Here is a 23,698-nt window from a genome sequence, read left to right on the forward strand (position 1 = left end):
CCCCCGAGGTACATTAATATGCCTCAGTTTTGGAAGAACCCATATGAAAGAATATTTTCACACCCAGCTGCTTTATTTTTCTTAGAAAACAGAAAGGACCATAAAGACCATTTCATATTTTGTGGCTCCAGAGCAGGCTGTATTCTTTCTGTAATACAGTATATCACTGTGTGTGGTTGTAACTGTTCTGGATGATGACATTAAAACCAGCTGTTACTAAGAATACTCCTTCCAGTCCAGCTCCAGCTGCAGTTCACCCCATGTCCTTTTTCTTTCAGAAATTATTCTCTCCATGATGAAAGATACATAATAATTAGTGCAGCACAATTAAAACCATTTTCTTACCCATAGGACTGGGATGGACACTATAATTTTATCTAAGAGCATTTCCATTACTTTTATATCTATTTATGTCTCACATTATGGTGAAAAGATATCAGAACTCTCTGTGAATATTGTGTCAGTAAATTTTGAAAAAAACCCCTTTTCCTAATCAATTATGTAAGTTGTCTTTCAGTGTTTTTCTCATTCAACTTGCTATAACTGCAAGAAGAATTTGCCATTGATCAATTTAACAAAAGTGTGTTCTAATGGAATAGTGGCATTTGCAGTAGGAAGTTGTTAGTGGTTAGGAGTTCTGCCAGTAAGAGTGACAGGACTTGTGTGGGTCTTTCAGTTAAATCTGTAGTTCCAAGAATTAGCTGTTAATGGTTGGAAACTGAATTGTGTTATTCCAGTTTTATCCACATTAATTCCTTTATCTTTCTCAAGTCATTTGGACACTATCAGAGCAATATATTGGTCTACATAACTGATCCACTCTAGTACAGATGCTTTGGTATCTCTTTCAAATTGAACATTAAAGTCCATAAAGATTTCCTGAATTCTGACTGTGTATTAGCAGTGTATTCTGTTTGCTGGCCAAGTTCTTTATGCCTAATGAATATAACTGTTACACTGGATACAATATGCAATATGTGTTAACAAGATACTTTTTTAGTGAAAATATATATTAAACACAAAATGTAAATTTTCAGGGTGAGAGTTGAACTTTCTAAATCTCTCTGAAGCTGCTTGAGAATGTAGATACTTTAAATAGGAATAACTCGATTGTGAAACGTTCTAAAACATCATTTCTGTCTCTTTGTTTTTAGAATTTTTTGGTTACCACTTTGATTTCAGTGTTCTGATAAAGAGCTTTATTAATTAATTGATACTTAGAAAAACTGGAAATATAGTTTTTCCATTAATTGATTTTTCACTGCAGCTGTGGATAGATGCATATTGAGAGGTTTCTTCAAGACTGCTTAAATTATTTATTAACTGAGCTTCATCCCTGGGGTGTATGGCTATCATTGGCATTATTTAAATTATTTGAGAGCACTTACTCTCACCACCTTTTGTGATTTATTTTCTGAAATAATTTGACAATGTAGTAATTTGTAATTAATGTAGTAATCAATGTACATGTACATTGTACAATGTACATGTAATGTAGTAATACAATGTAGTAATTTGACAATTCAGTAATCATCTGTTGCCTTTGGAATAGTATTTTTCTGCACAGTTTGGCTAATTTCTTTGGTTTATAGGACAAGCCTTATGAAATACTAAGGCATGCTTATGGTCACATTCAGTGACCTCTCACTGATAAGTTAAATTTAAAATAAGCACAGAAATCCCCAAAACCCCAGTAACTAACATTCATTTTGGGTTGTTTTTTTTTTTTTTTTTTTTTTTACAAGACTATTAGGCATCCCAGTTTTTAGTTAATAGCTAAGATGACCAAAAAATATTGTTGGCATCTGTAACTATAGCCTATGCTTTTCACTGAACTCCCAGAAATATGGTGCCTATATATTGAGACAGTGCAAATAGAGAAATCTATGAAATACCTGCCATAGAAAAGTTCCATCATTTCACTACTAACCTGTTAAATATGGAAAAGCCAACAAAAAGGCCATTACACAAAAAAAAAAAAGGTAGATGGCAACCGTGTGGTATTGTTTTTGAATGTTCAATTAGACATCAGCAGCTTGCAGAGGCGGTCTCAAAAGGTTACTCAGGAAATGGTGGAAATCACCCATCATCTCTCATTAGTACTTAATGAGAGATGTTTTTCCAGACAGTTGCCTGGTATTACAAGGGTTATGCAAGCTTGAAGCAGTTCCAAAGTCTATTTGTGCAGGTGGGTGATTAGAGGAAATACAAACTTGATAATAGTCATACCCAACTCTCTTGGATGATGCAACTAAACAGACCCCCTGCTGCCACTGGAATGCACTTCACTGGTAATTAATTCCAAATACAATCCTGAAATCGCTGCCACCTCCAAGACTGGGCCAGTTACAGCTTCGAGTGCTTTCAATAAGACAGTTGCAGATACATATTTGCAATTCTGTTCACAAAAATGGTTATTTAAGTGTGTGGGAACCAAGAAAATTCAAAAGAGCACATTCAAACAGTTGAGTCCAACTATTCTCCCTGTGCATCCAATGTAGCTACCTACTGATTCTGTTATTCAATATTCCATCTGTTCTTTTGAAATGTCTCTGGTAATGTTTGTTCCTTGAAATCCTGAAATACATGATTGTCCTTATCTGTAGTTTGTAGATTTATTCAATATTGAATAGTTAAGTAGGAGAGAAGATTTGCTGTGGGGATTTAGTCAAGTTAAAACAATTTAAAATTTTAAATTTTGAAAATTAAATTTAAAAAATTTAAATTTTAAAGCTGAATCCTATGCTATGGGAAATTACTTAGTCCTGTTTGAGGCTACTCTGTAACATGAATGTTTTTGTTATCTGCCTAAAAAATAGGAGATTTTCTAATCTTTTTTCTGGATTTCCATAAGAACTGCTTAATTTACTATATGCAATTGCTGCTAATCTTTGCAGTGGGTCCCTCACTTACAGGGGACAATACATTTTTATTACACATGCTGTCCAAGAAGTCTTACACATTACATCTGTGAATAAAATCAGTGTGGTTCCTGCTATTTTGTGACCTGCTCTGCTCAATTTTGGGTCTATGTTAGTTCTTTCCTATTTGATAGCTTGGACTCCTGCCTTGTAAATCTGCTCTTTCTGGAATCCAGCAGCCAAGAGTGATGTACAATAAATGGAATGAGCCCAAGTGCTGTCCCCATACATATGCATACTTTTACTGAAGTCTGTTGGTTTGGTTTAGAATAATGGGTTGATTCTCCTTGCTCTACCTTAGGAACGGTTGTTAATGAACCCTCTACAAGATTCAGGGCATCACTGGGCCCAAATTCTCTTTACCATGCAGAATCAGATTTAGATGACTCTTCATGTGGGCCTGTGTCTCTCTCTTGCTTGTAGATCAAGCTCAAAGATTCCCTGAAGCAGAATCAGGGAAGTTTCTTCATCTTCTCAGCATGAGGTTATCAGCATGTCCCTGATAAAGCATCCATATCTTTGATTATCACAGGAATCAGAAATTGCTGGTTTCTCTATCACTCCAGTGGGATTATAAGTGGCAATTCTTTTTTCTTTCCGGTTATAAAGATTTTAAAACAACAAGATGACTCTTCCCCCATTATTGAAGAGCATTAAAATCTGTTCCTAATGGTACCACATGTGATGAAACCTACATTAATGTGTTAATTTCTTAACCATTCAATTAAATGAGCCATTTTGGTGGCCCTGTTCTCTGCAAGGAGATGTAAGTTCAGTCACTGCAGACTGATCCTCCTGAAATAGTACTATTTCCATAATATCTTCTTTTTCACTCTTCCAAGATTTCTATTGTGATGATGACTGATTTCTGTCCAGGCCACCTGATTAGCATTGCTGTGTTCTTTTTTAGAGCATTTTGCCTTCATGTAACATATTTGATGTTGAGAGAACATGTAACACACAGACAAAGGCATTCCAAATTTTTTTTTTCTAAAGACAGATCCAAACCCATAGAAACTGCCAGACTCGATAAGAGTTTTCTAATAGTCTAGCAAATTGAGTATGCTGTAATTGATCGAACTTAGGTCTGTCTTGTTACCATGCTAAAAATCATTTTGAGCTCAGATGGCACTGAGTCATCTGGACCTTTATCCACATTTTTGCATTATCCCTCATGCTGGGGTTCCCAAAACAGATGCAGGATTTTGACCTACCTTCAAGTAGTTTGAAGTATTGCATGAAATTCTCCACACTGAGAAGAGCTTGAGGAAGCTATGCTAATAATAGTGTGCCTTTGCATTTGTTTTCCATTTGTTTATGCAGGTGAATCTCTATATATTTGTGCATGTATGTTCATGAACATTCATTTTCCAGCCTTGTCTTTTTTCTCTCCCAGATTTGCAGTGAACAAACCTATCCAGTCCCTGAGTTTGTAGTATAGATTTCTACAAGGTCATAATGATTAGGCTTTGTGCTTAAAGTATTTTTTTCATGCCTAGTATTGTCTTTTTGGATTTTTTAGAATTTAGTACATGTATTTAAATGCAGCATAAGGTATTTAGTGTATTATCTGGGTTATTACTGGTCCATACCTCTAAAGTGAAATAGAAATTCCTTCTATTTATATAACAACTTATAAATCTGAGAATATAGTATATAAGTGACTCCACAAATAGTTGGAATATGGAAATAAAATAGGTGGAGTATACATTTGCATTTTGGCTCAGAGCACTGGATGTGAATATGAAATAAATCTTCATTTGCAGTTGCTATTAATTTCTTCAGTCACAGGCCAGCTTTGGAGTATATAAGCCAGATTCCTTCTAGATCTGAAATTCCATTTTAGGTGGGCACCAAAACCATCTCCTGGAAGCTGGAAGTTGTGAGCAGTATGTATGGTAAGGGTGTTTGGTAGAATAAATAACTTGCTACATAATGCCAAAAGTTCAAACCCACATTTATTCTAAATGGAGTGTCATGCAGATGAACTGCTTTTGATCTGCTGATCCATTGCCATTGCATTAAATAGTAGAAATAGCTGATTTAATAGCTAATACAGCCATAACTGTAAATTTTGATAAGGATGCTACCTTGTTTCTGCAATGAAAGTAGAAAACTAAATTAACTGTGTGATCCATTTTAAAGATTTATTTCTGAGGTGAAATCTAATTACAACTATATTTCTGGAATATGGGCTGTGTCTGGCTTTTGATATTTTGTTTGCTGGGATGCAGTAAGCATTCTGGTTGGTGCACTTAGTATTGCCTGATAGTTAATATTGTGGCACTGCATGCATATAGTGCTGCCTCTTTGAGTACATTATGAGAAAAAAAAACTAAAAAACAACCTCTTAGAAAAGTTCCAGTGTGGGGTTTGTCCTCACAGTACAGAGATAGTGGGATGAAAATGTCAACGAAGCATTTGTTGAACTCTGGTGTTACGGTCTGTTGTTTTCCATGAGGGCATTTTTCACTGTGCAATGCTCCCTGAGAAAAAAAAAGACACATGAAACTAACTGCTGGTGTCACACAGCGAGGAAGAGGCAAAATTGTATTGTGTAGAATTGTGTATGGCGCTTTTTTATCATCTCAGCTAAACAGTAGACATTTTTATGTTTTTATCTCACATCTTAGAAGACAGCTCTAGAATTTCATCTTAGTTTGCTCTTACAATATTCTAAAATACCACATTCATATATTTTCCTTGTTCTATTCTATTTCTTCTGCCCTGAAATAAAGAAAATAGAGAATGTCAAGTACTCAGTAAGCATCTTCAGAAATCAGAATAAGCTCCAGTTATGTAGACCTTGTGAAAACTCCTCATGTGTTATGGAGGAAGGAAGGAATATTGTTAGAGCACACTGCAGTTCATTAGTTTTTAGCTGTTAGATGGAGCCTGATGTTATCTGACTTACACAGAAACATCTAGATTATTGCAACATGAGCCAAGAACTAGATGAGAATGGCACTTGTAAACCCTGTTGGCCCCATCTGTAGCACCTATCAGAAATTCAGCATATGAACTAATCCTTCCTGGGTAAATTTGGTAGTTTCTTAAGTTTTCAAGTTCTATTTGCCATGAAATGTTTTTCTGAAACTTGCAGTGTTGCCATTATAGTTACCTGAAGGGGAAAAAATTGCTTTAGTTATGTCACCAGGGAAAATTAAAACATGATTATTATATAATTTAATTCCAAAGAAAATATATTCAAAGATACTCTTAATGAAACTATAAGTACTGTATACATAAGCAGACAGGTTCTACAAATTGGTTGCAGGAACTAATTTGATGGTGTTGTTCTTTCTGTGATGGAGCAGACCCAGGTAGTAAATCATTATTGGTTGCCTAATGGGAACATCCTACTGTGAAAATAAACAGCTGTCCACAATAAAGAAATTGTTTACAAGAAGCCATTACATGTCAGACACTTAGCCCCTTGAGTAAGAAGGGAAGGCGTGAAATACTGAGCAATTGGATGTTTTTTCTGGGATGTTTATTTTTAACAAAAATTGTACAGCTTCTTTTTGCAAAGTTTTGTTTTTAGACTCTAGAAGCACGATCTTTTGTTTGTATTGCTGTTTAATTTTGCTTGGAAAGAAAGACTGTAGCTACTCTTCTGAGATTGCTGCATATTTTGTATATTGGTGAATTGGTTATGGTTGTATTCACACGTTGCAGCTGAAGAATTTTTCCTCATCTCTGTCTAGTGGGGTATGGAACATCCCTGTTCCCCCTCCTGTGTGCCTCCCAATAAATTTTCCTTCCAAGAATGTCTCTCACAGTTGCTTCAATGCCACTCATTTGGGACTGTATGAAGGAGCAAAACCTGGCCTTCAGTGAGCTACTACTGAACAGGGTTGACAAGAACTCTTTCCTATGCAAAGACCAAAACCTTGCTCATATGACTTGACTCCTCTCTTAGCTTCTTCTGTGTATTTAAAGTGTGGTTAACCTGAGGTGACTATCGACAAGGCTTTGAAACAGAATAAACTGGTGGGCAGACAATTGCATTTGTTACTATCTGCACCAATCCACATTTCTTATGATGTGTCCTTTGAGTGATCCATCCTTGAGATACTTGCATATGCAAGACTGCCCGATTCCACTTGCAAGTCTTTCATGTGCTAAATAGCTCAAGGGCAGTTGTGCTGAGCATAGCCACACAAGGCTCACAGGGAAATAGTGACAGAAAGCCAGGAACTGCTGAAATATGGAGGAGTTTGTGCTCTTTATAGCTTTAGCTGTTTGTCAGAGACAATCATTCTGTTTCTCACACCAGTGAGTAAATAAGTGCACTAAGTGCACTTAGCTGGATTCATGTGGAGTGTTTTTCACTCTAGAATTTATTTTTTGCCTTCCTATATATGGTATCTTTATTCCCACGTTTCTTGACAGTAGTATAGTCCCTTGTTTGGTGTCTCCCCAAACAGGGCAGGGATCTCTTAGAGCAACTCTCTGATTCCTCTGTAAGGGAGGTTCATTGATTGTTTTCTATCTGTCAGTGGAGTGAAAGAAGGTGCTATTATTTCATAGTCTGGAGCAAAAGAGGCTGAGACTTTCAGCTTGCTTTAGGTGGTACTCATATCTAGCCTTTGTCCTCATTATGAGATTTTCAGAGTATGGCAAGGCTTTAGAGGTTTCTCCTCTTGTCAGATCCCTACCCCTCCTTTGAAGAGCTGAGTTTTCAAATCACAGAATACTCATTTATATGGTGCGCACAAACAGTTTTAAAGTTAGACAGCAGTTCAAGCAGGAAAGAATATGAGAGACTTAAAGTCTTTCTAATATGCTATCAACATTCTTCCATGTCAGTTATGTTATTGTGATAATTAATTTTCACTTCCTTTCTAAGGCTGTGTAAAATTTGTTTTGATACATTGTATTAACACACATTTATTACTTTATGAAATAAATTACCAAATAATTATCCAAGCTTTCTGTGCACACTTCTGATGATTCAGGAAGAATTTATCTGCGTAGTAAGACTGCACACTTTTGGGACTTGAAATATCTATGAGATACTTTTAACAATGTTGGACTTTTCTGTGTCTGTGAGAGGGAAGATTCTCTGTCAGGTAACAGGTTATCTACAGGATGTCTCCATTCTGGATGTCTGCTAATCTGCCATCTGAATTTTTGTTTATGCTTTCATGAAGTGCTGTATCAGTATTGCTGAAACATTCCGACCTGACATTTGTTTTAGAAGAATTAATTGTCAATCTGTATTTGATTAGAACCTTTGATTAGAAACCTCATCCAGTTACACAGTGTTTCTATAAGAAGAATCCTGCAGACTTCCTAAAATCACTCATGATGTGAAAGTACCTGTAAGTTGGAAAGGCCATCAGGTTTACATTCCTGACACTATTTCCCTTTATCCTATATTATCTCTGTTAATGTGACTGGGTATTTCCTTTCTTTCAATATCTCTGTTACCCTTTCAAGAATGCTTTCAGGTTAGTAGGACTGAGAGAGAGAAGCTTCTGTCATGGCCTTCACAGAGGCATTTGTGACTTGTGCAGAAGGAGGAGCTCATGTGTGTATCTGTAGGAGTTGGTCAGGCAAAAACTCTCCACCTCAAGAGAGTTGCTTTTGCTTATTGATGTTTGGGTTTTTCTGGAGTGGATTTGTCCTCAGAGTGGAAGCTCATATTGGACAACCACCACAAACACTAATAAACTTGTTTTCTTCTGTAAACCCTGCAGGCTGTCAGTTGAGGCCCACAAGCATGAGATTTGTCTTGATGCAGATCTTCAGGTGTAACAGCACATTTAGGAGCTTGGAACACATCTTTGCAACTCACAAAGGCGCTCAGTAAATTTAGACACTGTAATAACCACCATAATCATACACAGGCAATGGCACTTTCCCCAGAATCTGAACTAAAGCATTTCTTTACTGATATAATTCTAGAGGCCTGAAATAATGCAATTTTTTTTGCCTTCTGCTCAGTCATTCCAGTGACTGGGTACTCTCACAGCTAAGAAGCTATTTTATAGCTCTGTCCTCTGATCTGATTGTCACTAACTTTACATTGATCAAACAGCATTAAGAACATTTGGAGAAGGTAGGAATGATATTTTAAGTACTTTTAATGGTCCTTCACAGTGCCATAAAATGCTAACAGCAAAATAGGTCCAAAGAGCTTTTTCCCATGCAGTTTCCCCTGCACATGCAGGTGTGCAGGTATTTTTAAGCCAGCTGAATGTTATCTAGAAAGAAAGGTTATCTGGAAAGGAAGCTACTGCAGTGCAGAACTCTATGGAGGATGCAAATTTTACCTGAGAAACTGAGTTATATTCATGTAATTAGTCCTTGCTGGTCAGTTATGCTGATCATGATTGTAAGGAAAGTTGTCAGTGATGGCTATTAGCATATTCTAAGTGTTTGTATAACATGTAGAGCTTAGTCATACATGTTAGGATTTTCCAGGATGAGCTAGAAGTTGCATTATAAATCTCCCTTCCAGTCACCCCTGTTATAGCAATAATATTTGGATTCATAGTCAGTAATTCAAGATAATGAAAGTAAAATATTCATGCTTGGTTTCCACCTCATTTTCTTTAGGCACTGAGAGACTGCTGTATCTTGTCTTAACATAGAATGAATTTATGAGCTGAAAAACTAAGTGTATATGTGCAATATATTCTTTAATAAATATATTTAAATTTAAATATATTTAAATTATATTAAGTTTTGTAAGCTTAAACAGTGTTCTGAGTAACCATCTGTTTCCGAAGTTCTCTTTTTATTTTAAAGTATATGAAGTATTTGTAATTTCACATAGCTGTTATTTTTATTCACAGATAATGCACCTCAGGTAGCAATTACCGCACCAGGATCTGGTAACCATAGAAACAGCTCTACAGGCCCAACACCTGACTGCTCTCCTCCATCACCAGACACTGCACTTCAAAACATAGTGAAAGTCATACGTCCTCAGGTAGGTGCTCACCAGAAGCATCCTCTTGTTTGTTGTATTTCTCCTTTTAACAGCCGGGCTGTAGTGCACGTATTCTAAGAGGATGTTATGGCTTTACGGATTTGAGTAGGTCAAAGGCATAAACAGAACACAAAATACTTTGTCTTCTTAAAAATCAATCTTAAGAGCAGAAGAGGATAAAATATTTTATGAATGAGCCCAAATGTACAGAGGAGTATCTATACATATTTCTTACAGCACTAATAATAAATCCAGTCCTTATGCAGTATTTTGTATTTTTGCATACTGTTACTTTTCTTTCAAGGTTATGTTCTGATTTTATCAGTATTACTTCCATATTACTCTTTCATGTTTACTTTCTTCTTTCTGCATCTCCATTTGCATGAAGTTACAATGTTTCATACCTTTTTTATTTTACTTTCCCATGTAGTATTGCTTATGAACTTCCATCCTTCCTTACTATCCATGCTTCTAATACTGTTCGGGGAAAAAAAATACATAATGTGTGTAAAACTTTAAGGAGTGCAGTTCTTTAAAACCAAAACTTTAGCATAAATACATGTTAGAACTTGAATATAGAGTAATATAGAATTAATCAGGATAGAGGAATTTATTTTAGAATCGTGGGATCATGGGATAAGTCAGAACAAACCTTGAGATTATCTATTTCCTTGTTTAAAAAGCCATGACATTAGGTGTGCCAAAGCTAGCTCCGGCAACTAGCTGAATTGACTAATTGTGAAACTTTTTTAGTGTGAACCAAAAGAACTTCAACTAATTTTGGGTTCAAGTGCAGCCATCTGTTCTTTATTGCTGAGCTGATCTCTGCAGCTGAGCCACTCTGATGCTACTGGCTGCAGGCTTTGTACCGTCAGTATGTCACTGGCATTTGTTTTACTTGAGGAGTAACCTGATGGACACATGATATTTTCCTAGCTCTATAGGTCAGGTTGTTTTGGTATCACACAAGTGACTGTGTCACAGTGTTGAATGTGAATCTTCCCTTCAGTACTTATTGGAGTACACAGTTCAGAAGGTCTTGCAGAATTAAAGGTAATTAATAGCTGCACCTGCCATTTCTGCCTGGCTTCCTATAGCTGACACTGTCACTGTACGATAATTTGATTGACAAACTGGTGCAGACCATTCCCTTCTGACACCACCATAGTTCAGCTTCCACATGCTGGTTTAAATCTAGACTGCAGAGGGTCTAAAATTACAATTTCTTCTATTTTTTCTTTTTATAGTTTCTCATTTCGCTTGTTTCACTAGTGTCTCTGTCCCTCCCACCCTACTTCAGTCTATAGTACTGAAATGCCTCCTTCCCTCCAAGCTGTTTTTTATAGTAGGCGGCAAGCAAACAGAAAGGTAATGAAATATTGTTGAAACAAGCTGTTGTGTGATAGTTTATTGAAAATAGCATTTAAAATGCTGTTTCCATCATGATATTGCCAACAGATGGACCCAGAACACTTCACGGTGATGTTCTCCTGCTAGTTAACTCTGAATGGATTCAGCAGATTCTGGGGAGCTATTTTCAAATTTAAATTATTCCATTTACTGACTCACAGTGTTCCCATCGTTCTGCAGAACAAAAGCTAGCTCTGTGATATATATGGTCCAAACTATACCACATTTCCTAAAATGTCTCTCACGTGGCCCTACACATGGCATGCTCCCTTACAGAAAACAACAGCAGACAGGCATAATGTATGTTGTAAGTCTGTGTGCTAATACACAGCATGTCCGATATGCTGTAGCATTCCGATCCCATTATGCTTCTCCTTTTTACATGTTTATGTTCATCCCTCAGTATCCTTTTTTCTTTGTTTTTGTTTTTTATCTAATCATCTTCCCCGAAGACCTCAGCTCAAGAATTTAGACAAAGAAGTTGTAGATATTTGCAATGTGCTGTTTGCTAACCATTAGTGTTCATTCCGCTTGCATATTTAATTCCTTTATTCCATTCAATTACAGGGCAAGCTCTTTGAAGGGTAGCACAGTGGGATTCTGTTCCTGACTGACCTCTCCCCATTCATGTAAAACTAATGAATACTGGTACACAATGTATGCAAAATAATTAATTTTCTGTTGACTGCCAGGGCCTCTTTGCATTTTTCTAGCAAAATTAATTGATTTCTAAGAGTTCTAAACCAGAGATCATATAGATTTCCAAAACAGCTGTCACTTCCTTCCCTTTTTCATGTCTCATGCATCCAGCACGGGAAAGTGCTGCCAGTAAAGGCAGAATGGGGAACTCTTCAGTCGCCAGCTTTGTGTGAGGCAGGCTTTGACAGCTTGGATGGAACAGCCAGGGAAGTCTGGCCTTCCAACACATATCATTATTTTAATTTATAGCCTTACCTGTCTTTCCCATAGGGCTGTACATACAATGGTTTGCCAGCACAGAGGAGTAACACTGAGTTTCTGTGCAATCAGGACAAGAGGACACTCTTAAGGTGCATCAGGGGAAGTTTAGGCTAGGCATAAGGGGGAATTTCTTCCCGGAAGGGGTGATTACACAGTGGAATGGATCACACGTGGTGGAATGATCAATCCTGGAGGTGTTTGAATATTGAGTTCAGTTCCCACAATGCCACTCACCTCTACTACCTTCAGTCCTCTGGCTGGCATACTTAACAATATCTCATGGATATGTGCAGTCTTTTTATCCGTGCACCTTAGCTATGGCTTGTACCTGTGATCTAGTATTTTGCAAATAAATATATTTTTTTCAAATTTTCCCATGGTCAGTCTCTTTTAAGAGAGGTTTTTTTGAAAAGTTGTATATATGCAGAAAAGAAGTAAACAGAATTTAGCTCAGGTCTGGAATTGCTTGATTTTTTTTTTTTTTTTCTGATTGTCCAAATGAGATTTACTAAGTTTTTAACTCTTGAATTGCTAGTTAATGGAGACTTTGAGAAAGTAATACACTTTCAAATTAAGGACATATGCCACTGTGTATACTCACAGCACATGGGATCCAAAATAAGATGAGGTAGGAGAACAAGTAGATAAGTCTCCTTCAAGTTTTAACTTAGTTACATTAGTGCATAGAGTAAAATATACTTACCCTACCAGACTGTAATTTTTAGAAAGTGATAGTATTGTTCTATCTAGAGAACTCTAGAGATAGCTCTCAATTTGAAAGAAGCCTGAAGGAAACTAAAATCCTTATGATGCTTCATGTATTTTTTGTATTAGCTACTCAATTTAATAAGCTTCTCCTTATTTATTTGTTCAGCTCTCTTTGAAAAAATAAACTATATCCATAGAGGGAGAAAGAGCACCTTTTTTCCTATGAGACTGTTTCTTTTGCCAGTTTTATTGCTTGTGGGTCTTGGGCCAATTTTCATAAAACTGAACTCTGACTTTTCACCTTTAAATTTATTTATTAGATGTAGTCCAATATTTGCGTGTTGTCTTCTTGTCTTTTAAAGATATGTTTCAAATGGCTTACTGTAGATACAGCTTTTGATGTCAAAATGTGGATTATTCAAAAGTGACTTTGATTTTATCTGTCATGAGTTAGTATTTTCCCTATTTTATGTGAATAACCCAATTTCCTAAAAGTGTTGTTTCAATGCTATTAAGAGGGTTTCTGGTAGGAGGACAAAGGAACAAAGAATTTCAGTATTTCTGACATGATGAAATTTCATAATCTTGTTCTTTCTGGGTTTATTGCTAAGACCTGCAATAATTTATTTCTTATAGTATCTTTTTTTTTCTTTTTTTTATCAATATGGATGTGCTGTCTTTGCAGGAATCATAATTTTTCTCCCTTTTATCTTTTTTTAACCTCTGTAAACAAAGTGGCAATTCAATCTGTGGCTTCTCATTCATCTGGCTAAGATATCTATGAATATAGTAGCAACTAATAGTTTAAACATTAACAGGCAAAATAAATTGTCTCCTTTTTCTGCAAGTTCTAACAGAATCCTGCAGGACATGTGTAGCCTTTGATAGACCCATCCCACTTGTTTGGGCTACCAGGTGTACAACCTTTTTTTTGCATGAGAAGTGTGCTTGTCAGACCAGTGTATATGTGGTTCCTCAAGGCATAGGGAAAGACAGGGACCAGGACAATTCCACTCCCTGTGTCAACCTGGACATGAATGGACAGACCATCTGTAGGAGGTGTGTGCTCCAGAGCCTCCTTAGCTGACTTAAAAAGTGACAATAATTTACATTCAATGAAATTATTGATCATTCTTTTTGCAGGTAGGTGCAGAAATTACTTTGAACACAAACAAATAATCAAACAGAAATTGTCTTAGAGGAAACTCTGGACAAGCACAGTTCCAGGGGAAAAAAACCAAAACAGGACTAATGGTTCCATAAACAGGATTTTCAAGTGGATGAATGTTGAAACAATGAATTATTTCTGCCTGATTCCTCCCTTATGCTAGCACCATGCTGTGGTTTTCTTAGTTGCTCACAAATAAAATGCATGCCTTGTCACAGTTGGCTTGAGTTGATGCTTCCCTGTCTCTGTCAGCTTAGTGAAATCCCTGCTGGAGGTTGTTGCACCAGTGCACAACACCATGAGAACTCCGTGTTCTCATCTGAACATCTGCTGAACTTGTTTTGCACCACACACACAAAATCTGTTTTATTACATTTTACCACAAAAAGGAGGGCTGGAGAACACTGTTATGCAATAAATTGTCTCCACTCTCTGAGTGGGATCACAGGACAGTGGAGATGCAAGGACCACCTTTCTTCTATGAGTTGCTTTCTATGCATAGCTCCACTTACAATGTGCTCAGCCAGGCAGGGAGTAGCAAGGAAAATCACTGTGAAGAAAGACTGTGCAGGCACGTGGTGCTTCCTATTGAGGTGCACACTTCTGCTGCTGCCATGTTTGGGTGCTGTGTCCTTGCTTAGCACAAGAGGCAGATAAGACTGGTAAAAAAAGACTTTACTGAGAGTTATGATTTTGTGGGGAATCATACCCAAGGTAAAAGCCACTCCTGTGTACATGTTTTTATGAAGTTCTGGAACGTGCTGAGAATTCCTCAAACCCTCTAAAATTAAAATGCACAGTGCAGAGATGGGTAGTTTTAGTGCTCATTCTTTGAGTGCCTGGTCTGGAGATTTTCACTGGATGTCATAGTGATTCCAAGGTTGTGTGTATCTATTAGGGCTGCAAGCATATTAAGGTTGTTGTCAGCAGTCAGTGACCTTGATTCCAGGTATATAAATATATTTCAGATTATTTTCTCTGTGACAGTCAATGTCTATACAAGTCTACTGCCCACTTTGATGTCTTCTTGAACATCATTCTAATGATGTTGAATATAAAATAAAGCCCCTAAATAGTCCTTGAAAAAAAAAACAGGAGCAAAGCAGAGTAAGTATATTGTCAATGCCATTAATTAGTAATGGTTAGCAATTCATCTATGTATGACTGAAAATAGGACAGATGTTATGAAATAACTTTATTCTGGAATACTGAGTACCAAAGACAAAAAAAGGTTATGGTTGGAATTGTCTCATAGGACTGATTCCTACACACACCTCTCCCCCAGCACACACCCCCCCTCACCCACCTGTTTTACCACGTCATTTATGGGCAGATGATGTGTAACAGCTCCAGAGGAGAATATGTGAAAAACAAAAAAAAAATCCTAGACCATAATGGATACTCTGTGACTACTTAATAGCAGCATTAAACAAAGTATTATTGAAGAGATGCATTGTAAGGGATCTCCTTTGACAAGTAACTATAAAACATAATTCTATTTATATATTTTAATTAGATCTAATAGGAAAACATAAACACATCTACTCAGTATATGGTATTAATGAAAACAGCAAACAGTGTGTGTTAGTGCGTTTAATTACAGTTCAACAGGATACTAAAACAAGTATAAATTAAAGCAGAATAACATTCTATTGGGAAGAGTGTTAAGTTTTTAGAGTATCACTTGTGCATGCATATGTGTTTCTTGGTTGAAGTTGGTTACTTACCTGGAGAGATTCTCTAGCTTGTGATTCCTGATTCAATATAAACACATATCATGCAGAAATACAGAACATCTTTCCCGTATGAACTTGTAACAGTCAGGTGAAATACTGTTTTTAAAGGTAGTTCAGATACTGAAAGGCACATCTATGCTAGTAAAATGAGCTTTAGCTCTGCAGAGTTATCATCTACACCGTTGAATTATGAACACAGTCCTAGGTATAATTTTGGTAGTGTATGATTTTCTTTCTCCAAACATATCCACTGTCAGGCCTGATTTGTGATTTGAGTAGACCAAGTACCAATCCTGGTAGATAATTCTGCCTTGAAGACCTTTCTCTGACACCTAACGGAGTTTAATTGTAAGGGTGTGAACAAATCCGTGACTGCTGACCTGCCTTAGTATACAAAATGCTTGGAAACAGTAAAACACTCAGAATTTGGAAGATTAAAGCCCTACCTCTTGTGCCTTGATGGGTTTCTTATGTTATATTCTTAACATTTTCATTTGTTTCTCTAGTATGGGGAGTTTTGAGCACCTTAGTTACTCAGTAACCCCTTATCATCATCTGAAAATGCACATTTTCATGTCAGTAGCATGCAGCTTAGAAAAAAGAGCTATCACTTTGGCCCTTCAAAATTTGTGATATAAAATGTCATGATACCAGTAATTTTCATAATCTGCATGTGAAAAGGGGGATATTAATAGCAGCTGGAAGCTGAGCTTTTTAGAAGAAAATGGTCTACATCCATTTTCCAACTCTTTCAGTAAAGATAACACTATTTTAATCTTTGAAATATAGGAAACTTTTGTGGCTGAAGAGTGAGGCATTCCTCTTATTTATGAAATTTATCTCTTGCTGTTTGGGTCTTATTTCAAGCAACGTATTCCCAGCATAGGTATAATTGTGTATCTTCAAATTTGGTCACATCTATCAAGGACGGAAACTGCTCTGTTGCAGTTTTTGGCATTCAGGTTTGCTGCTCCTCAGAACCCATAGCTGCAATATGGTTGCAACTAAAATAAAAGTAGAAGGCAAGGAAAATAGAAAGTGGGGGAAGATCAGCTTTTTCCCTTATTGATTTCCTATGTGATTCGTCATCTGAGATAAGACCAGGGGTAGAAGGGGCAGCAAACCTCTGACCTTTAATTACATATTCCAGTGCAAGGCTAGGATGACGTGCACAGAGGAGAGCAGAAAACACTGTACCCAGAGTCACAGCTCCCTGACCACAGGCTGCACAAAAGAGCCGAGTCTGTGTCATTCCTGAGCATGTCACTGACAGGGCCATGATCCAAGGATGCTGAGGGACCATGAGATTACTCTAAAGTAGTATGTGCTTGCTGCTCATGCAGGATGCAAGCAGTGTCTTTCTCTAAATTAATGATCAATCAAACTGAAATTGCTAGGACTTTGATGCTGTGATTTCATTAAAAATTTATTTAGTTTTAGAATTGTAAGGGATCTACAGTTAAAAACAGTGAATTTTTTTTTTTTAAATCTCATGATCCTGCAAGCTCCCTGTTGCAGGTGCTTGGGATATATTAGTTGCCAGCTTCTGTGTATTTTCTGCTTTCTGCTCTGAAACTTAATTAAAATGTTGACAAGTAAAATCAAGAATGTCAAGATGGGTGCCAAAACTGCCTATATTTTATTTTTAATTGTTGTCATAATATAAGATAAAGTTTAGTGAAATGAAAAAAAGAGAAAATTACATTACCCTGTTGAGTCTTCAGCTTGTTCAACATGGTATTTTGAGTCTTGACAGAATAATTGATTCAGTAGTCTAGGAAAATAATTCAGTGTAGTCCTGCACTTCTAGGTGACACAGATAAATCAAACACAGATGCATTGTAATCTCCAGCTTTTGCAATTTCAAGGCTACTTGATCACTTAGCTCAGATCCTATAAATCAAATAATTCTTGACAGCAGCATTGACTGATGAGAATGTATCAGAACTGATGATTTCTGCAAATCAAACTGGAGACAGGAGAAAGCAAGGAAGCCTGTCCTGTCATAGGCTGTATTTTACTGAGAAAATTTTGAATGTATTGGGCTTTTATGTAAGAGTACATGAGCAAAAGACACAAAGATAGAAACAGAGATGGTATGCTGGAATGCTGAGGCAAAAGACAGAAACCATAGAAGTGATGTGAAATTTGTGTTTGAAAGGGAGGCCAGAGGTTAAAATTGAATGCATTCAAGGACAAGGAGAGGGATGTTGTTGCTGTAAAGTCAGTGTGAGATGGGACCATGAAGGAGTTTGTTTGAGAGACCTTGATGACAAATCCACAGAGAAAGCAGATGAGCAAATTTTGGAGCACCAAATAGAACTGGAATCAACTGGATGCTGTGCAGGTCTTTTTCAAGTAATGTAGGTAGCTTTGGAAGGAATGTAACAATAGATAGCACAAAACAAAAGAAGAGAGGTGTCTGGAGAAGTTGTGGATGCCCAGTCCCTTTAAGTGTTCAAGGTCAGATTGGATGGGCCTCTGAGCAACCTGGTCTAGCTGAAGATGTCCCAGCTTATTGCAGGGGTTTGGATCGAAAGGCCTTTCAAGGTCCCTTTCAACTCACCATTCTACGGTTCTATGAAAGGGAAAATGAGTGCACAGAAATAGAATGGGATTTTAGAAGGAAGGAAGCTGGAGAAAGGAAAATCTCTGAAGTAGGAGTGAGTTGATCAGAGAATTGAAAGAACTGAATCCTCTGGGCAGGTATCAAAATGAAGGATTTCAGTGGCCACAGAAGTACACTTACATGGTGTTATATATGTGAGATGAGCCTGGGGGAGGGGGCTGCAGCTTCTTGCTTTCTTTGGTAAGTCTGTATTTTGCATCCTAACTAGAATTTGAGAATGTAGGTGCAGTTCTCTCTTCTATCATACATTTTCTGCATGATATATTGCAACTGTAACCAGTTTCTACAATATATAGGGCAGCTGGAATTTGGCAGGTTTTGCCAAATGCAGAATTTCCTTAGGCTCATTGGTTCTCAGTGTTTTAACAAACCACACACCTGTCCCTTGGGAAACCTCTATACCCTTGTTCAGCATCTGCAAAATGGAGTAACTAGCTCTTCCATAGTACAGAGTGTTGTGGGAATTAATATTTTAAAAGAATGCAATAGTGCTATGTACACAAATCCCAAAGGTGAAAGAAAGTGAAGACAGAAGCTTGTATTGCAGAGTACACTTCAAAGCTGAAGAAATATTTTGGTGTTAAATTGTGAAAGGAGTTTTGCCCTACTGCCTCTGTTAAATGTAAGAAATATTTGCGTGATCCCTTGCCTGCTCATAGTGTTACATGCCAGTTATGGTAGCATTACTGAATTTGTATGCAAATTTCAATAATGGAGGCATTAAGTCCTTACTTTTTTTTTAATAGAAAAGCAATTCACTTGATGCTTTTCTTGTTTTCTGCAGTTTCAAAAGGGTATCTTTTATTGATATATGTTCACTACAGACTGAACAGGAAAATATTTTTCTTAGACCTGAGTTTAAAGTTATTTAAATCTTATTATTGCAATATCTTTAAAGATTTGTACTGATATATTTTTCCTTATGCATTGAAAAGATTTATTCATCATCCTGATTCAATATTATGTGTTAGGATAGTGTAGTGTTTTCTAGGCTGGTATTATGACAATTGAAATAATATTTGTGAAAAAATACCTTGAAAGTATGTATCAGTCATTAAAGAGATCTACACATAGCAAGTAGAGGAAATGTGAATGTAATGATTAAAAATCTACTTAAGGACAAATCTGCATGCTATGTAGCATGTTTATTGGGATGAAGTGAAGCCATAAGTATGCCAGAATTTCACAAGGGTTGTCTAAGCATGTCCAGACCTTTGGAGTAGTACAAGGAAGGCATGATGTAATGACATACCTTTGAAGAATAAAAGAAGCATTTTCTCTTTGGGACTGAGTTTTGTGTTTGTTTTTCAGAGCTGTGAAATCTTGACCCCTGACTGAGTTATGGTGTTCAATTTAATAAAACATCTTAGAATTTTTCAGAAACTATCTCAAGAATTCTTGGTAAATGTAGCCAAACAGTGGCTTTGGCAGGTGCAATCAACAAACCAAGGTTACTGCCAGTAAGTTTGGAATTTGGCTTCAGATTCTAAGAAAAGATTTCTAGAATGTGTTTAGATGTGAGCTGGATGTGAGACTAAATCTGGGACTTAAACACCTCTGCTTTCCTTTCTGTATATAAGAATCTCTTTCTGATTTAGAGACCTAATCTCCCATCATGCTTAAGACAGATGCAGGATTCAATTCAGTTACCTAAACTGGGAATATAATGTAATTTGAGGTGCTGTAGAGGTGTCTTTGAAATGCATGTGGAGACTGTCAAGTATTGTACAGGGAATATACTGGGGAGACCTGCACTGTTCTGAGTGGCAGCTGGAGGCCAGGTGGGATGCCCTAAGGAATCTGCAGTGATGGTAGATATCTGCATTAAGGCCAGGGAATCAATACCAGGGGGACTGGGGTGAGGTGAATTGCTCTCTGAACTCTTGATGGTACTGACTAGGTCTTGATTTTATGGACTAGATCTCAGGCTCTGGGAGCTTAAATGCCTAGGGTAAATGTAAATAGCTGTGCTGGAAGTTTACTCCATGAAATCAGGAATAGAATTTAATCCTAACTGTAGAAAAAAAAGATTAATTTCTGTTGGTTGGTTGGTTTTTGTGCAAATATTGCTTTAGAGAGAGAAAGGCAGAGAGATACCCTCAGCACAAACTGGTTTACTGAGTCTCTCCTAGCATATGTTAATGAACGTCTAGTGTACTTTAACAGCATAACGTTTTCCAGGGCACACAAAAAGTGCAAAAAATTCCTCTAGTTCCTCTAGTTTCTTAGCTACAAAGGCTTAGGTGCTGGATTCCTGACTAACTATGTAGAAAAAAATTATTGGCATATGTTGCCAGGTGGACCTTGTTAACTCCAAAAAGTATAGCAGCAGTGTAATGCTGTGGAGTACTAGACTCTGAGAGAGGTTCTCTGCAGAAGCCTTAGATAGGAAAGACATATTAAGCTGAGATATATTTCTCTGAATCAGTACTAATAATGGCCAAGTCCAAAAGAAGATAGTGGAAGGCCAAATGGTGTATCAGATGCTGCTATTCTGCCTCCAAGAAAGGGACACATGGACAAACAAAACAGTGGCTGGAGGCCTGACTAGACAAAGGTCAGGGCAGCTGCCTTTGGAGGTGCTTTGGGAGACAAAATTGGACCATTCCAGCTGCCCATTTAGGCAGTAACTGCCTCAGCTTAAAAATAAAGACACCACACCTCATGTTAAGACACGTATCCCCTTTTCAACTCAAGAGTTCAAGTCCTGCAAATCTGCAAACTGTTGCTTGGGAAAGGGCCAGAAATACTCTTCTAAATGACAAGAGATATTTTTTCAGTTTTAGAAATAATTAGGTCATTCATGAATCTGTTATCTAGCAAAAGTGTGCCATTTAGGTTGAATTAATGCAGATGAATATTTTTTGGTCTGATCTGAGAGGTATTTTGGCTCAAATCCCAAACAATGACTTCCAACCACAGTGTCTGATGTTGGAATCCATCCCTATTCATTGAACTCTCCCGTGAAATTTCTAGACCTAGGAGTCAAGCTTTCAAAGCAGAAACTGGTTTTAATTATTAAAGAAAGTAAGTCCATTCAATTTACCATAGATGAGTTCCAGATGATTGCCCAAATTTTCCTTTTTTCTCAGTTTTAACATGGCACATTTAAATTGCATGGTGCCTAACACAACTTTAAAAAATAATCAACATCATACAGACCTAATTCTATTGATTTTTTTCTGTCTGACATTCCAATAGAAAGGGTGAATTTTTTGTGAAAACAGCCGGGTTCGGTATTTGTAACACAAGCACTGCAGTGAGTTGTAACCTAGAAATTAAGTAGACCAAAAACAAATTTGAAAATTACTCCACTGGGATAGATTGTGTTTTAACAGGTAGTACTAAGTATGGGATGGTGAATACCTTCGTGGTCCAAGGAAGATCTTATTGTTCCCAAAGGTAGTAATTAGGTCTTGACACTAATAAGGAACAAATTCTTGACCTTTACAAATATCCTGACATGCTAGAACAAGAAAAGATGAAGAACCTTTTACTCTCTTTTTTCCATTTTTTGTCCAGGTTTGGTTTTCCAAGGCATAATTTCCTGAGATGTTTTTCTCCGTTGTGAAATAAATACACAGACCACTGTAAATGTGGATGCAGGGCCTCCTCTGTTCTGGAGACATTTAATGTTCAAGGTCATTGATCTTGAAGCAGCAAGGAGCATTGTGGGGTTAGGGTATTTTGGGTATAGAACCAAATGTGTGCTGCACCAAACTATTTAGCATGGCATTGCAAACCAGCAGTGTTTTGTGGCTTAAAAGCCATGATAGTGAGCACTAAGGTTGTGTCTCTAAGAGTCAGCAGTGCAGTGCAGTAGGAGCAAGTCCATGTGGTGAAAATGTCGTTGCTGACCTGATGAATGTATTATATAGATTTCATTTCCCTACCTGATGGCATAGATCCACCAAAAAGAAATTAGTTTCTTGTGCTCTAAAACTTCTCTGCAATCCAAACCACAGCCATTAAGTGGGGTCTGCTCAGAGGTTTGCTTTGAAAGTATTTGAAATATAGTAGTACCACGTTTTTAACTGTTTCATGAAAACTCATGCAGAAAGGTTGATTTTCTTGCGTGTTTTTCAAGCTGACACTTTCCTCTTAAGCTTCCAGACATTTCAGTCTTTGAATATTTGAAGCATATTCGTAAATGGAATAAACAGCAGAGGGTGGCTTTCAAGTGATGGGCACTTGGTATTATTTAGTAAACTTCATTATACAAGCATCAGCGCTCTAATTGTTTTGCAAGATGTACCCAGCAATGCAGCTGGTGAAGAGCTCCCTTTCTTATCAAAAGATGATTGAAATTATTATATGCAAGGCTGTAAAGGCATATTTTATGTTGAATTAAATTGATTAGAATGAAGATATTCATTTTTCCTAATAAAGATTAATCCATATTTTAGAAGGAAATTATCTCTACACATCACAGCTTGTCACATGAAGTGATTTTCACTACTATAGCCTTTGAGCCAAATAAAACCAGTAAAAACAGAGAAATATAGGTTTATTAAATGTCAAGTTATGTAAACTGTACTAAAAGTCTGTATTTTTCATGCCAAACTTCTATTTTTCTTGTAGCCAAAACAACGTACATCCATAGTATCTTCTCTGGAATTTCACCGAATGAATCACAGCCACAATTATTTTGAAATCAACCCATCCATTGGCTGTGCAAGTTTTATTTCTACTCCTGCAATCAGTCCAGCTAATTATTCCTTTGGATCTCTGGAATACAGTCTTGAAGAGAAAGAACTTTCAGGTACAGAAAAAAAAGCTTGCTTTGTCTATCAACAAAGCTTTGTAAAACTTTAAGTCTTTGGGTTTAAGTTGGAATTGCTGTTGTCTTTGGTAGTAAAATACATTTATCACAAATAAACATAATTATTCCTGATTTTTTTTCTTACTACTCTACAAAGAATTCTGGATATTTTATGGCCAGTGTTTTGAGGCATATTTTTTTCCTGATTATAGTATTTTGAATAAAAATCTTTAATTTCCAGACTTGCCTAGAATATAGATATTGTAGCTTTTGAAATTATGATTATTTGTACATCTGCTTTCATAATTGTGTGGTCAATATACTCCAATAAGAACTTTAAGTTGAAAAAATGTAATTAGAAATCATTATGTAACCACCAGTGAAGATGTGGAAGAAACCTGTGATTGTCTCTGCAGTAGTAATGAGATTCATTAAAGTAAAACTTCAGTGCATTTTCTCTG

General features: G+C 36.8%; 1 protein-coding gene across 1 annotated transcript in view; it reads left to right on the forward strand.

The window, feature by feature from the left end:
- Positions 1–23,698, forward strand: part of ANKS1B (ankyrin repeat and sterile alpha motif domain containing 1B) — a 408,189-nt gene that overhangs the window by 129,487 nt on the left and 255,004 nt on the right. Inside the window, exons 11-12 of the mRNA XM_062492532.1 lie at positions 9,728–9,864; positions 23,057–23,237. Of these exons, the coding sequence (XP_062348516.1) occupies positions 9,728–9,864; positions 23,057–23,237 (318 nt within the window). The remainder of the gene's footprint in view (positions 1–9,727; positions 9,865–23,056; positions 23,238–23,698) is intronic.

This window comes from Cinclus cinclus, chromosome 4 (genome assembly GCF_963662255.1).
Source record: "Cinclus cinclus chromosome 4, bCinCin1.1, whole genome shotgun sequence".
Classification (NCBI taxonomy): Eukaryota; Metazoa; Chordata; class Aves; order Passeriformes; family Cinclidae; genus Cinclus; species Cinclus cinclus.